The sequence below is a fragment of the Anser anser genome, assembly GCF_964211835.1.
Source record: "Anser anser genome assembly, chromosome: 1".
Lineage (NCBI taxonomy): Eukaryota > Metazoa > Chordata > Aves > Anseriformes > Anatidae > Anser > Anser anser.
Genome location: NC_139720.1, coordinates 22415687 through 22432423, shown reverse-complemented (window position 1 = coordinate 22432423; position 16737 = coordinate 22415687). Strand labels below are relative to the sequence as shown.

At 37.9% G+C, this 16737-nt stretch overlaps 1 protein-coding gene across 6 annotated transcripts; it reads right to left on the bottom strand.

Moving 5' to 3' along the window:
• Window positions 1–1857: 1857 nt before the first annotated feature.
• Window positions 1858–16417, bottom strand: ZNF800 (zinc finger protein 800). 6 transcript variants are annotated; one of them, XM_083839214.1, is made up of 6 exons: window positions 16285–16417; window positions 15935–16042; window positions 13619–13714; window positions 8061–8204; window positions 3506–5249; window positions 1858–2154 (listed from the first exon to the last, which is right to left on the bottom strand). In XM_083839214.1, coding segments are annotated over exons 2-6 (2046 nt in total). In that variant the 5' UTR covers window positions 15996–16042; window positions 16285–16417; the 3' UTR covers window positions 1858–2153. The 6 variants fall into 6 exon arrangements, with proteins under 6 accessions (XP_083695340.1, XP_083695341.1, XP_083695338.1 ...); XM_083839215.1 differs by having other exon boundaries at window positions 16184–16378; XM_083839212.1 differs by having other exon boundaries at window positions 1858–2150; window positions 16184–16378.
• Between the last annotated feature and the right edge of the window lie 320 nt (window positions 16418–16737).

Sequence of the window (16737 nt, the reverse complement as noted above, 5' to 3'; positions counted from 1 at the left end):
AGCCTGCACACCCACCCAGACCAGCCCAGAAACCACAGAAAGGCTCAGCTGAGAAACGAACAGTTATCCTATCCCTATTTCTTCATTTTAACTTCCTAGTCTTAATCCACAAGCACTCAGGGCCATGGCTTAAATTGCACTTACATAAATAGCTTACCATCTTCCTTTGGAGAAGAATAAATGATGACTACGGCAGTTCTTATATTCCAACCATATAAAGAATTAACATTAGCTGGCCACCAACATAATTTGCAACACAAGCTATGTACACGAATTTTCTTATTAAAAATGAAATGCATAGCCTATCTCCTTCAATATCAATATTCAGTTTTGTTGTAGAAGGATTATAAAAACAAGCTCTGCTCAGCTAAAGAAGAGACACCTTTACAAATGACAAAAATCCAGTATCAAAGGGTTTTCTAAAAATACAGCAAGGGCCAACCATCAATGTGGAGAAATGTTCACTCCACAAGTGCCAAACTTTTCATAACAAAACAAAAGCAAAAGAATTTATTACAACAGAATAATACAGACAACTAGTTTCAATGATCAGAAGGTAAAATTTCACAAAAAAATGCAAACATTGTAATTTCTGCTTAAGGAGTGACAAACATATCAGGTTTACAAAAACAATATCATCTTGTTTATGGACGTGTAAGCGATTTCCAGTCTGCTTTATTTTCAACCAAATACAGTACATTTATCCAAACAAAAGCATGTACATTCAATATAAAACATTTGCAGCAACAGCTACAGTCCAGTTCCCATTCACAGTATTTTTAGTGCAATGCACTAACAGGGCCAAATATTTCTCTATCCATAAAAAGTATTTTTACTTCTGATCTTGTGATCAACATTTTTAGATATATTTTATACAAAAAGTATATATGAACACGAGGCACCTCCCTAAGTAAGGGAGTGAACCTATAAAAAAACATGGTATTTCTTCTGATGTACAGTACCTTTCAAATTGTAGCAATTTGACACAAATCACTAACAAAATATTTTCTAAAAAGTAAAAAAAAAAAATAAAATAAAACAAAACAAAACCACTGATGCACAAAACCTGCCAAGAATCTCATAATGGTAGGCATGCAACAGGTTTACTAAAATTCTGATTAAAAGGTTAAAAAAAAAAAGGATCTAAAACATTTTCCAAATTATACAAAGTCAAGTGCTATCTATAGTGGTCATTCATCATATTGAGAGAAAAATTACTTTGAGTTTCTCCCATACTATCCTCCCTTTTTATTAATATTTAAAGAAATAAACTAACATTATAAGTGGTTGTGCACAGATTGTCTGTCTATAATACATCAGCAAATATTCACTACCTTCATATTAACATTAGTGTGTTGATCTTTCAAAAAAATAAACTGAAAATATAAACTGCAACTATCATTAAAGTGCTTGTGTATAATTTTTTTTTTAAAAATTCAAGAATAGAGGAATGTGGATATTCTTGTAAACATCCTAGATGTTTACCAAGTTGTCCTATGAACCACATATGGAAAAAATACGGAGATCTTTGAAGCAACTGTAGTACAGTGAAATTCAGAACGTCCCACAACTGGGAAATTAGTCAGTATGAACAAACTGATGTTATGGCAAATACTAAAAATTAGTACAATTCAGCCAATATACACTACATTGTTTGCTCTTATACATTCATCTGTAATAAATTTAAAACAGTATATAACACAACAATTGCCAGAGTAGATATCACAAAAAAGTTAAGAGCTGTTCATCAGTTAGCGCTATTAGGGAGGAACAGTATGCACGATGAGCTCTCTGAAGATGGTTTCCTAAATGAGGAACGAAAGTCTTCTTCCAAAGCTGTTGTTTAAGTTGCCTCTGTTTTGTTTCCTTTTTTTTTTTTTTTTTTAAGTTCATGTATCAAACCTCAACTGCATAGACATAAGCATAGTTAACTGCTAATTTAGAAGCACATGTGTATTTCAACTACTGCAGTGTTTTGGGAGGAAGCACTGTCTAACAAGTAGTCAGAATGTTCGTAATTTAGTAAGAAAACAACAGCTTATGAAAGTATTTCCTCCTCACAGTACCATTATCAAGATATTAGCAGTTCCAACACCACATTAGTCTTTTTCATGCAAATGAACTCCAAACTTTCCGAACATCACTTGAACCTATCTGAGGAGAAATGGGAATAAATTAATGCTTTGTGTTTACCAATATAATTCTGTTTAAAATTACAGAACATAAATAATTTATATGGTTAAATTTTTAATTCATCATCAAAATACAAAAGTCACTCTTCCTCTTAAAATTACAATAATTCAGGGTCCAGTTCCATCCCATTCAGCCAGGATTTGTCACAAAGCCATGAACAGATCAGGTTACACTTTAACCTAGCTAACACTACAAAAACTGAACTGAAATCAAATTACCTCCGATTTCAGAGTAAAAATATAGAACAAGGCACATATACTTGTGTGGTTTTTTTCCACCAAATACGTTATAAGGCTATTTCTAAATAAGAATATTAAAACCTCTTATAGGTGTCAATAATGTCTCTCCATTATAGTTTTTTTTATACAATCCCCACACCTTCACGCATGAGTCAATCACTCTGAAATACAAAATATTATTTCATTTTTTTGAAAGGTCCTCTTAAAAAACAGGCCATCTTTAATATAAAGGCACTGTAAAACTAAGAAAATACAAATACAACTCTCAAGTATAAAACAGTTCCCAGTGTACCATATAAGCAGAAGGTCAGAAAATTCTTGGCCAGACCTCTACATACATTTAGGCTTAAAACAAAACATCTTTCTGAGACTCAAACACTTTAAAAAAATAAATGACCAGAAGTCTCTGAACTTGTGCTTATATAAATGAGCACTAAAAGAATCAAATCCTAAATTTGATGATTTTAAGTGTTCACAGGGACCTAACTCAAAACTGATTTTAAATCAAAACAATTAAGTGTCCAAATTACATTCAAACACACTGTTCTATGCCCTTCTGTGGACAGAACATGTGTATTGCCTAATACACATGAAATATTAAAAAAAAGAAGATAATTACTGTACATCATAGAGACATTTTTAGTCAACAGCTTTTACCATGGTATTTTTAGCACTTCTTCAACTAGGTTACAGAGCTGTTCATTAACAGGGTACGTTATTCAAACAAGACAAAGGCATTGATAATTTAAAAGCATACTATTTTAGACATGTATTTATGTTAGCTTGATTACAACAAATACCTTAAAAACAACTTAAAGAGTCAACTTAGCACACCTTAATCTATATTCTATTCCAGTTTCCTGTAATGAAAAATTTAGAAATTAACTCTTTTCCTAAACACTAAAAAAATAATTAAGAAACAACTTTGACATATATCATGGTATTTAAGCCACTAAACCATAAAATCTATGGAAAAATATATTTTTGTCAACGTATCAACAACATCATGTGAAAGGAGGTGTTTTTGTTTTGTTTGGAGAAAAAAAAAAGACAAAACACTATATTTTCCTCACCAGACAACAGCTTTAGATCTTGTACTTCTGCCTTTGGTTTTATTTTCTTCAGGTGAATGAGACACATTCGCCTTATGGGTTTTCTTATGATGTTCTAGAAAAGCTTTTCTGGCAAACGCTTTCCCACATTTATTGCATCGATGAAGAGAAAAGTTTTTTGTTACTTTTACTTCAATGCCAACATCAGCTCCTTCATACTTTTTATTGGGCGAATTAGAAGTGACATCCTGTTTTGAACCAATCTGTTTTGTTTCATCCCTCTGAGGGCCTCTTTTTGTCACCTTATTTAGAACAAGATCAATTGGCTTTTTTATTGCTCTAATTTCTAAACTTGCAGTTATTTTCCCAAGGTAGCGCGGTGACTTTTTATGAACTACAGTTATATGCCTTATCACATCGCGTTTGCGACGTGTTTCGTAAGAGCAGAGCGGACACCTGTAGTATTTAACATAAATGTTATTCCCATCTGTGTGTAATTCGATGTGTTTTGTCAAGTTCTGTTTTGAAGTAAATTGGCGTTTACAGAGTTTACAGTAAAGTTGCTTGAAGTCAAAGCCAGCTGAAAGTTTTGGCTTCCTGGTTTTTTGCTGGCCACCTGCAGCAGATGCATTGGTTGATTTAGAGGTTGGTTTAGAGGTTGACTTAGTGGTTGATTTAGAGGTTGATTTAGGGTTTTCTGGGTCCTGTTTAACTTTATTTCTCTGTGCTGACGGAGTGCTTTTTTTCTCATTTGAGTGATTTGTTCCCTTTAATTCATTCTGTGGAGAAAGAGCAATGGAAGGGGGTGAAGGTTCTACAGAATCTGCTGGTTCAACTTTTAGTTTTATTTCTGTTCCATTGGCAGTATTGTTGGGTCCTTTCTCTCTTTTAGAGTTCTTTCCAGAAAGAGTTATCTTGTGAACAATTTGCATGTGCCTTTTCAGCATTATTTGTGAACTATATTTTCTCTTGCACAGAAGGCATTTGCACGCAGTTAAATTGTATTCAGCCTTTGAAGACGACTTTTGTTTTCGGGTCTTAAAAGATTTTTTAGCAGAAACTGTATCCAAGAACAAAGGTTGCCCAGGTTTTGTAGCTATATCAGGAGTAATGGAATCCCTTCTTAATCCTCTATGAACTTCATCAAAATGCCTCCTTACGTTGGCTTTTGTGGCAAATGATTTATAACACACAGGACAACTTCTACCTAATGTTACAAGAACGTTCTTATTTCGTCCCTTTGTGGAGCACTGATTTGGTTTCTTTTTTGTTTCTATGTACTTCTTTAGCTCTTCCATCTTTTTTTTGTGTACTTTTCTAATGTGCCGGCGTACACTGCGTCTGGAATGAAATTCTTTTCTACAAAGGCAACAAATCAACTGGTGGCCAAAATCAGAATTATCCAAAGAGTCCAACTCAGGAGTTACCGCTGGAGGCTGTTCTTCAGGAGTAGGTATCACCTTGTTTGTAACAGGATCAGCAGGAGGTAATTCTACAGTCTCCCCAACTGAAGCTGGAGCTGAAACAGTCTTGGGTTGCTCAGTGCTGGGTTCCTGTGTCTGTACTGGAGTTTGATCAGGGGTACTACTACTTTCTGTGTTCTCTTCTGGGCTATCAGTCCTTGATACATATTGAAATACAGCATTCTGATTAGTTTCTATAGGTTCTAATTTAATTATATATTCTTGCTTGTCTACCCTTGGATAGATTGCTTCCAGGAGGTCATTTATGGCTTGACTCTGCTTATCATTTATATCTGGGAGGTCTGTAAAAAAAGGCAAAGGCATTTTAAAATCATTTAGTAACTTCAAATTATTTAAGTTTTACAAGTTTCAAAGCGCCTTTTTACCACTATGTCTATTCAGCCACCAAATTTGCATAAGCCCTGTATTTTTACTATTTTACCGACCCTTTATACGTATAGGTTTTGAGTAATCATTTTTATCACATCAGTACAAGTGAGATTTTTACTAGAAGCCAAGACTGAAAGAACATCCTTCTAGTGTGCTAATGTGAAAGCCACCTAAGCTAAAAATTAGTTTGTCAGGAATTAAACTTATCTAAAAAGCTGTATCAATTGCAAAAGTAAGGACATAGTACTGAGCTTGTTCTTCCAGTGTGCAGCGAAGCCCAAAGCATCATTAGAAACTGATCTTCCTACTGCTGGAAACAGGCATTCTCAATAGAGGAATCTATTTCTGGAAATAAGCTCTTTTTCGTAAACTCTGAACAGTCCTTAAGAAAGAATGAAACATCTGTGTAACCTGAGCACTGCATGAGGACAGAAGTAGATGAGACGGAACTTCTGGGGCAGGGAAAGATGTTAGCACTACCAAAACAGTTAGCAGGCTTAGTGATACAGTAAGATAAATATAAGGACAGACCAATTCTGAATTTAGAAAAAAAATAATTTCTCAAAAGAATAAAAATTCAATGAAATAATATTTAATGAAATGACTCTGCTCAGCTTACCCAAAGGTTCACCCTGTGTTCTGCTCTGATAAGGAGTTGAAATGAACTTAAAAAGCAAGAAAGGATGATACGGGGATCCTCCTCTCCTTGTTTGCCTGATACCAGTAACTAAACTTTGCAAGCTGAAGTTTGTAAAGTACTGTTTTAATACACTTAGTTTCAAAAAAGTTTATTCAAATGTTTTTCAAAACATTTATATTCCTGGCTACCACAACGATGTTATGTGTATTTTATTAAAAAAAAAAAAGTATTGGTAATTTTATTTCCTGAGTAAAGTAAACCCTCGCTGAGTGAGGGTCATTCTTTCCACATTCTCAAGTAGAGGAAAGAGTGTCAGAACAAGAAATATGCTCCTTTGTTGCTCAGAACCATGTTTTAACACTGAATTATTAACATCTTTTGCAGTCAGCTTCAAATGGGGATTATCTGCATAATTTTTATCAAGGGTAAAAAGTCATTCCTATTTTATACCACCTCTTCATACCACATATGTATTCATATCCAATGACTACACAAAGTACCTCAAAAGAGTCCTCAGGGAATGGTATTAGTAATTTTTCACCATGAGGACTACTGAACTTTTATTCCTACCTATTGTCTTTTAATTTTATATATTGAAAAAAAACATCCACGTCATTCAATAATCTTCATTCTCAATTTTGTATAAAACACAAGGATTTATATAGCTTTATTCAGAGTTTTATTATTATTCTCTTTATCTGGAGCACATAGCATTGTTTTTGTCATTTGAACCCTTCCTAGTGAACAGTGAAAAATATCAGTTAAGTAGGCAATTAAATGAAAGTTAGAATGTCAGGAGCAGGACTGAAGTCTTTACTCAGGGTAATCTTATTTTGCTTAGAAAGTTTTGCATTTAAGTCAGACTCACTTACAATTCTGCTTTGAAAATACAATTCATCCCTTTCACAGAGAAGCTCTGGGGCTCTGCAACTGGCCAAACACACTAATTTAAGGAGGGAGACAATATTAGTCTTTTCACCTTCTCCTTCACAACACCTACTGATACAATGTGGGAAAACAATCACCTAAGTAAATCACTAGTTTCTTAATTTTTGAAGTATTGAGGCATGAGGATGCTAATAAAGGAAGAAAAAAACTCATTGCAACGTTGACCTAGTCAACAGAGACCAAGATAATTAAAAAAAATTACAAAACATTTCAAATGCTGGCACATTTCCAAAACATTCAGCCTTACTCAGATCAACAAATCATCATTGCTAAAAACGTCTTCAATACACTTCTTCTTCTATGAAAATACACTTGTTTCTTCATCATTCAAATTACTTTTAATAATAAAGTTTAATTTCTACAAAAAAGGAGGTAGGCTAGACATGATCACATATATACCCCAACAATAATATAATAGAATACTTCAGTTGGAAGGGACCTACAGAGATCATCAAGTACACCTGCCTGACAACTTCAGGGCTAAACAAAAGTTAAAACATATGACTGAGGGCATTATTCAAACACCTCTTGAACACTGACAGACATGTGGCATCAACTAGCTCACTAGGAAGCCTGTTCCAGTGTTTGACCTCCCTTGCAGTAAAGAAATGTTTCCTAATATCCAGTCTGAACCTCCCCTGGCACAGCTTCATAACATTCCTGTGCATTCTATCATTGGTTACCAGGGTGAAGACTACCTTAAAGTAGCATGAGGTGAGGTGAGGTGGTGGGAAAGAGAAATGAAGAAGACATGTCCTTAAAAAGAGTGATCTTTTAGTCTGTGTTTCATGAGTTAGAATGAAGGATTTTGTCCATGATACTGAGTGCTTCCCAAGTACAGGAAAAATGACACAAATTCAGCCAAGTCACTTTACATGATCCAGCTGAAGTCTATCAAAGCTATGCTGATCTAAAACTGAAATGCCTTGTTAGATCCAAGCTTTTCTATCAGATTCAGTTTCCCAGTCCTTTGGCATACTCTTCAGTATCTTTCACCATAAAGAGAAAAAACGAGAAAGGAAAAGGGCAAGGAATAAAAAGTGTTAATAGTGACACCCTTCATTAAAAGGCTGGGCCTAAAAACCAGCTATCAAATTATGACATGAACACGTGTATTACAATTAGTAAAACTTACTATCATCCATCTGGAGACTTGGAGGACAATAAAACTTTTTATGAGTAATTAAATTTGGTAATCCTCTGAAGAGACTCCGGCACAATTTACACTCAAAAATGGTGTCCACATCTTTTAACAAGATATGCTTAAGTTGTTTAGTTCCTGTAATAAAAGAAACATTACACTTAAAGGAAGGTTTTCTGTTCATCTAACTCAAATCAGATCATGCAAGCAGAAACATTTTAAAATATGACAATTTCAACAGCATTTTATCTTGCATTAATGCTTTCATTGCACTGTTTATGATACACACAAGTTTCAAAATGAAAACAAGACTAGTCTGAAAAAATGTTTACACACATTACAGTTCATAGTGAAAGAGCAATGATTTATCACAGAATGGTGTGGGTTGGAAGGAAACTTGAAGATCATTCAGTTCCAACTCCCCTGCTTGGGTAGGGATGCCGCCCACCAGATCAGATTGCCCAGGGCCTCATCCAACCTGGCCCTGAACGCCTCCAGGGATGGGGCATCCACAACCTCTCTGGGCAACCTGTTCCAGTGCCTCACCACCCTCTGAGTGAAGAAATTCCTCCTAACCTCTAATCTCAATCTCCCTTCTTTTAGTTTAAAACCATTCTCCCTTGACCTATCATTATCTGCCTGAGCAAAAGGTGGCTCTCCATCTTTTTTATAAGCCCCCTTTAAATACTGAAGGACTGCAATGAGGTCTCACCGGAGCCTTCTCTTCTCCAGGCTGAACATCCCCAGCTCTCTCAGCTTTTCTTCATAGGAGAGGTGCTCCAGCCCTCTGATCATCGTCACAGCCTTCCTCTGAACTTGCTCTAACAGCCCCACATCCTTCTTGTGCTGGGGGTCCCAGAACTAGATGCAGCACTCCAAGTGGGGCCTCAAAAGGGCAGAGCAGAGGGGGACAATCACCTCCCTCAACCTGCTGGCTACTCCCCTTTTGATGCAGCCCAGGACGCAGTCGGCCTTCTGGGCAGCAAGTGCAGACTGCTAGCTCATGTCAAGCTTTTTGCCCATTACAACTCCCAAGTCTCTCTCTGCAGGGCTGCTCTCAATGAGTTCTTCTCCCAGTCTGTGCTCATGTCTGGGATTGCCCTGACCCAGGTGCAGCACCCTGCACTTAGAGTTGTTGAACCTCACCAGGTTCACATGGGCCCACTTCTCAAGCTTGTGCAGGTCCCTTTGGATGTCATCCCTTCCTTCTGTTGTATCAACTGCACCACTCAGCTTGGTGGCATCTCATCGAGGGTGCACTCGATCCCATTCATCTAAATAACGGATGAAGATATTACACAGCACCGGTCCCAGGACAGACCCCTGAGGGACACCACTCATCACTGGCCTCTACCTGGACACAGAGCCATTGACCACCACTCTCTCGGTTCGACCTTCAAGCCTATTTCTTATCCACTGAATGGTCCACCCATCAAATCCGTATCTCTCCAAATCCATCTCTCTCCAATTTGGAGACCAGGAAGTCACATGGGACCACGTCAAAGGCCTTACAGAAGTCCATGTAGATGACATTGGTTGGTCCTCTCTTGTTGACTGATGCAGTCTCTCCACCATAGAATGCCTCCAGATTGGTCAGGCACGATTTACCCTTGGTGAAGCCATGCTGCCTGTCTCGGATCACCTCCTTGTCTATGTGCCTTGACACTGCTTCCAGAGGATCTTTTCCATGATCTTGCCAGGCACTAGAGGTGAGGCTCACTGATCTGTAGTTCCCTGGGTCCTCCATTCCACCCTTTTTAAAAATGGGAGTGATATTTTCCTTTCTCCAGTCACTGGGGACTTCACCTGACTGCCATTACTTTTCAAATAGGATGGAGAGAGGCTTGGCAACTCCATCAGCCAGTTCCCTCAGGACCCTGGGATGCATGTCATCAGGCCCCATAGGCTTGTACCTGTTCAGTTTCATCAGGTGGTCTTGAACCTGCTCTTCACTTACAGTTCGAGGGACTTTGCTCCTCCAGCCCTCATCTACAGGTTCAAGGAAACAAGAGACATGGGAAGCCTGACTGGCAGTGAAGACTGAGGCAAAGAAGTCGTTGAGTACCTCAGCCTTCTCCATGTCTGTTGTTACTGTTTTTCAGACCCAGGCCAACAGCTAACACTAAAAAAGATTCCATACCAAGGTATCTGGTTGCTGCAATACAATTGCCTAACAAGAAAGGACAAGCAACTCCAGCATTTAAATAAATCTGCAGTGTTTTTTCTTTAAGCTTGTCCAACAATGTTAAGAAAGCAAGATACCTACAGCTATTTCACTTTTTTTTTTAAAAAAAAAAAGCACTAATAAAGGCAAAAAAAATACAGAGCATACAACAAAACTCAGAGAGTAACAGGTCAACATCAATGTTACTACATCTGTGCATCTGACCCAAGATCAAAGTGAACAAGCTTATGCAAGAAAATAGAACTGGAGACACATTTTCAGCCTGCTGAAAGGAAAATACAAGTAATTTAAGTCAGAAATTTTTCTGTTAAAGCAAAGTAACTTGACAAAACGTGCAGGTTTTCTCACACTTGTATATTCCAAAATGAACACACAAGAGTAAAGTTTGATCTAGCATTGTTGGTGTTTTCACATTCCTGCCCTTCTTAAACCCCGAACCCTCTGATTGTTTAAGTTACACTTCAAGACCACATTTCACATCTTGCTAAAATTATCTACATAATGCCTACAATTAGCAATGGATTGTTAAATGATGAATACTTACCCGTGCCAAACCAGAAGGAAACACTAGCTAAACAAATTCAGCTAATTTCTCCAATTTGATTTTTTTTTCTTATAAAGGAATAAATCGAAATTAATCTAAATTAGTCAAACAAGCAAAACCATAATGAAACTGGGCAAGGAATAAATAATATCACAGACAATTATGAAGCAGCAAAAGTGGCAACAAGATATTCTTCCAGCCCAAACAGAAGTTCACGTTTTCAGTTATCACAGGCACTTAAGAATTCCATTTAAAGATCAAACTTAGAATCACACTGAAGAATTATTCCCTAAACCAATTTTTTTTCAAATATTAGTAATTCCATAATATCTAAGAATTCTTCAATTTTGAGTAAACCTTACATAGACAACTTTTTATTTCTAAGTCTAATATTATTATAAGTTTTTTACAACTGAGTTTTGGCTAAGCACGATGACTTTTCTTTCTTCTTCAACTATTTAAAACTAGGATCCAGACTTGACTATCTGAGGCTACCATCCAGTTTCTTGCCTTGCCTATGCCTTTCCCGGGCCACTGCCCAAGACTCTTTGTCTTTTCCTCCCACGGGCTTTTTCCTGAAGTGTTACTAACCTAATCACCTGACCTGCATTTCTATCGACAACAGACTACTGGACAGATATTTACATTTATTGAAAGACCCCAAAGTTAAGAATTGTAGAGTTCTCCCAACAGCACATTGGGTACTGAAATCTCACTCTCAAACAGTTGAATTTCAGCATATAAAGACAAACACTAATGAAAACCCAGCTGAACAAAACTGAATATGCGCCACGTAGATAAAATTCCAGTGAGTCACTAACTATAATTCAAATAAAAAGGCCTCCAACTTGGTGATAGCACACAAACTCAAATTTGGCTTTTGCTGTTGATGTGTGCCCTAGCCAAAAACATCCCTCTCAAATGAAAAAAAATATCTAATTCACCACTATTTCCCAATCAAGGGGACACACAAGTCCCTCATTCTCTCTCCCCCTGCACTCTCTCATGTTATACCGACAGTTCGGTCTCTTCCATTCAGGACTGATTTTTTTTTGTCCAATTCAAACCATTGGTTTTATGAATTACTGGATGACATTTAAGGACTTATACTGGAGGCCTGACTGGATGACACGGTGGTGCCTCTGGTTTCAAACCTTCCTTATTTATCTGTGAAACTTTTCATAAGTAGCAGTAAAAATATTAATTGCTCTTTATGAATTAAACAGTAGACCATTACTGACTTCTGGAAACAGAAAATAAATTAAAACATCCACTGGTTTCGTTGACAGATCAGGCAGAGAAAAAGTAAGCATCTCCTCATTCTTCACTAACTGCAGGTTGCAGCAATGAGTAGTCAATTTTCTGCCAGCATATGCTGCCTCCAGCTTTTTTAAGCCTTCTCCACTTTGTAGCTGCAGCTAATTGGGGTAAGTGATACTTTGTCAAATCCTGTTAATATTTGTAAATGTAGATGCTAGAAATAACACCATTGTCAAAAGAAACTGTTACAGCACATCAGTCACTACAAACACTTCTCTGGCAGAAATACCCAAGCTTACGCCTTTAGCAAGCAATTTAACTTTTCAGAAAAATCTCACTAGTCCGCTTTCTTCTACAAGAATATTCAATTCTATAATAGAGTTACAGAATTCTGTATTAGACTGTTGCTTGTTATATTTTATTGTATTTGAATCATTATTAGAAAATAGCTACTAATTCATTTGTTATTCTTAATGTTCTGGATGACAGAAGAAGCCTTCTGCTAAAACTGCTTTAAATGGAGAACACTCTGGCTTTCTATTTCTTTAAGTTTACAGCAAGTATCGAAAGTGTTTCTTAGTTTTGAACTAGCAACATTTCGTTATGCTAAATAGTAAAATCTGGTCCAGGTCCTTTTGACTTCTGTCCAATTTCCCTGGTGCAGATGACTGAAGAGAGCAAGGTAAGCTGTCAATTTCACACATGCCAATGAGGACAACCTGGAAGCAGCCTACAGATAGACTACTTCTGATTAGCTTGTGCTATCTCCAACAGAGTCCATTAATCTGCCTCAAGTGAAAGAAGCCAGCCTCACATATTTGAGGCTTTAGGTGAATCTCATGTAAACACTCACACTTATAAAAATGGTTATTAATGATGACTCTCACATCCACTTTTCCTTCTTCTGTTAAGTTTCTAAATGCAAGTGGAGAACGAACTGAATATTGTGCCATTCTACAAGACTCAGCTCACATGCAACCCATTACATATCATCGATGACTTACACGTGAAACATTTATTTCATATATACAAAGATCTATTTCTTTATACGTATACATATTAATATTTGCTGTGTTCTTGCACTAAGGCGTAGAAAAATAAAGTGTTTGTTTTGCCACATCAAAAGCATAGAACAAGCTGGGAAATATTACAGGTTTCAATCACTTTTGGCATGCTCTTCGAAACACTTGTTATTAAGTTCACTGCTATGATTTCCAACTCCATAAAAGAGTGAATGAACACCTTAAAAGTAGTATGATACAGCAGTACTAAGAAGTTCAAGTCAAGTTAATAATAGCAGTTGGAGGGATGACACAAAACGAGCTATTTTTTTAAAATGTTTTTGAAAGGTAACTATACAGCAGGAGCTGTATCTTGACTACTTCATATGAAAACAGTTATAAAAAGGAACAGCACCTAAAGCCAAAAACCTACAAATATTTCACAAATATATAGAAATTCAGGTGTTGGTGGTTCTTTTCTTTTGTTTTTAATACATGCTAAATATACATAACTCTTATAACAAGGTAATAAACATTTTAAGAGTCAAGCATGGTTTCATACCTGATCGAAAACATTCAATGATTTGTTGAATACCGGATTTTGATGTTTGCAGAGGCTGCTGTAACAACGGAGGATCACCAGGTTCCAACATATGTACTGAAATACATAAAGGATAAGCTGTTAGAGAAAACTGAGATGATTTTTTATTAAGTTATATGTTTTCTGTGCATACAATAAACTAGATAAAAAGAAAGCCAAAACTACAGTACAAGTTGTCTTACTCAAAAATTCTCATCAACACTGAATCAAAAAACATCACAGAGTGAATTTTCCAGCCATGATACCTTTTGACAACACACTGTCATTTTGATTATTTAAAGAAAATGGGTATTCAAAATCAAACACAAAAACAAGTATACAAAACCATAATGACTCGTAAGAAATTCCCATCAACTAAGGCGATTCCCCAGAACAGCCTACTTGACTCCCATCAATCAAACCAAAACAACAAAACAGATGTACAAAAAAGCTTTACCAAATACCATATTTCTTCAGAATGTCCGATGTGACTTCAGTGTTGTCAATACGTACCTAAGCACTGAATTCACACACGTTCAGGAATGACCAGAGCAAGGCATGAGCATATCGAAGTAGTATGTACCAAAGACAGCTATTATAATACTTTTAACAACACACACACACACACACATATATATATATATGTGTTCAAGAAATGCTTCTGGTTCAAGCAAATTGCTGAACCAACATCTTAGTTCTGAAGTTTCATTCTCTCCTGCAGTCTTCATAAAACCTATTACAACTAAAACTGATCTAAAACTCTTTACTGATCAGGATGATTATTATTATTACATTACTTATGCATATGGAAATTAACAGCATTCCATTGGTGCACATGCATAAGACAACTAAGCTTTGCTCAGAGAGAAAACCAAATTTGCATGAACAAGAGCACCTACTCAAGCGTGTGTGTGCAAAATCACTAGTTAGGTCTTCTTTGTCATGAACAAAATAAGTAGTTTTCTAATTCATAAATTGGTTCCTTCCTTGGCCCTTTGGAAGGACTTTTAGCTCCACTGTAAGGTCTCCATTTCTAAATAAGGTACTGAGCATGTCTAAGAAATTTATTTTTAATGAAGAGCACTAGAGGCGTAGTATAAAACTATTTAGATTTATGAATTGCAAATAGATTAAACATATTTTAACAGGAAAGTTATTCCTTTCAATGTGAGGTTATAAATAAATTCAAGCTGTAAAGAGCATCAAAAAGAAAAGAATGATAAAATGAACACTCCATGCAACTCTCCTGGCCGCACTATATACTATTATATATACGAACATGGAACAACCATTACAAATCAGCTCATCATTTAGGGATCTCTAACACAATGACATATTGTATTCTACTAGGCTATTTCATATTCTTCAAAATAGCGTACTTTGAGTTGTATACTGCCTGTAATATGCATGTGCAACACCCACTGACATCAAGAGGAGTGACATATATGAAGCAGACATAACACATCACTATTATTTGTAAGGCAAGAATAGTATTTTACCCTTTATAAAGCATTAAAACAACTCAAAACCTTAAAATCTTAAACACAAAGAAGCGTTTCTATAAGCTGAATAATACCTACTCTCAAATCAAAGTTGCCATGCACAGGCTTTCAACAATTAATTCCAAAACCTGATGCCTTTCTTTTTGAAACGCAAATGAAAGCATCCAAATAACAAACTCTACAATAAAACAACAAAGAAGGAACCGAATTTCCTTCTGGGCTACCAATTATAACAGTAGGCATAACAATTAGAAAAAAGAAGCCTACCAAATTGGCTGAAACTACAGAGCACTCAAAGTACTTTCCACTGACAGCATCTTCTGTGTCATAGAGCGGTGGATGCATAGTTGTTTTAGAACTTCTAGGATTTGTGTTTTGGTTTTTTGTTTGTTTGTTTGTTTTGGTAGACACTTGAGAAGAAGACCCCAAGTTCATCAGAGCTCACCAGGGGAGACTCAAAGTAAAGATATACTCAACGAATGAAAGAGATTGCCAAAAATGTCTTTTATAATAATAATAAGTTGAAATGGTATGCTTTTTGGAAACACAAATGTTGTTTTTACGTAACTTCTTGCCTTCCTGTGCTCGCTGTACACAGTGCCAATTTGGGGGCTTGGGCACTATGACAAGTCCTGCAGGACCTGAGAAATGATCTGCAATAAGTCAATGTGACAGTTCAAGAACCTTTAAACAACATTTCCAAACAGAACCCAAAACTTTCTCTAATGACGTGCACCCGTCACATCGCCGCAGTTTCTCGGGGTTTTGGGGACCGCCGCACCGCGCAGCACCCTACCTGGCTCACAGCACCCATGGTGATGGTGGTCAGTCTGGCAGCACTTGTCCCTCAGAGGCATTTTCCGTGGGCACCACCTACTTCCCTTCTACATCCAGCAGCGCGGTTCTGTTGAAACAAGCAAACCAAGAGTCACCTCCGAAGAAAGAGAGGGCAAGAAAGCGGCTCCAGGGCGGGCCAGGAGCACCCTCGGCGGGGAAACAGGGAGGGAGGGAAGGAGGGAGGGAAGCCGCCGTGCTCGCAGCGCACCTCACGGCGCCCAAGCTCCCGCTCCCCGGCACACCACGCGTGCCCGGCTGCGGCAGGTGACAGCGAGAGGCGGGCAGGGAGCGCCGGGCGGCAGCGCCTACCTCCGGGCGGACAGCCGGGCGGACAGCCGGGCTCCCCCGCCCCGAGCTCGGCTCCCCTCAGCCCCGTCCCGCCGCGGCGGCGCCCGCTGACCCCGGAGCCGGATGGGCACGGCGGAGGAAGTGACTGCGGCCGGGCGCCGAGGGGCCGCGCACTGCGCACGCGCCCGGGCCGCCGCTCCCCCGCGGCGTGCAGCACAGGTGCCGCTGGGCGGCCGTTGGGCGGCCGTTGGGCGGCAAGGCGCTGCCCGCCGGTGGGGTGCTGAGGGGCGGCCCCGGGTGGCGTTTCTGCCCTCAGCCTGCTTTATTACAGTTGTTGGTTGTTTTTTTGTTTGTTGGTTGGTTTGGTTTTTTTTTTAAAAAAGTTCTTCTGGTAAATTTTGCCGTGAAGAAGGGTAAATGAATGTTTCCGTGAGGTGTGTTCCCAAATCCAGTCAGGGGACGTGGGTGTGCTGC

What these genes read in the sequence shown, in the direction of transcription:
- ZNF800 (XM_083839211.1), bottom strand. Translation starts at nt 15,995, where the DNA reads ATGCCTCTGAGGGACAAGTGCTGCCAGACTGACCACCATCACCATGGG. An exon ending in CCATGGGTGCTGTGAGCCAG is followed by an intron (nt 13,715 to 15,934) that starts GTAGGGTGCTGC and finishes TATGTATTTCAG; the next exon opens with TACATATGTTGGAACCTGGT. An exon ending in CATTGAATGTTTTCGATCAG is followed by an intron (nt 8,205 to 13,618) that starts GTATGAAACCAT and finishes CTTTTATTACAG; the next exon opens with GAACTAAACAACTTAAGCAT.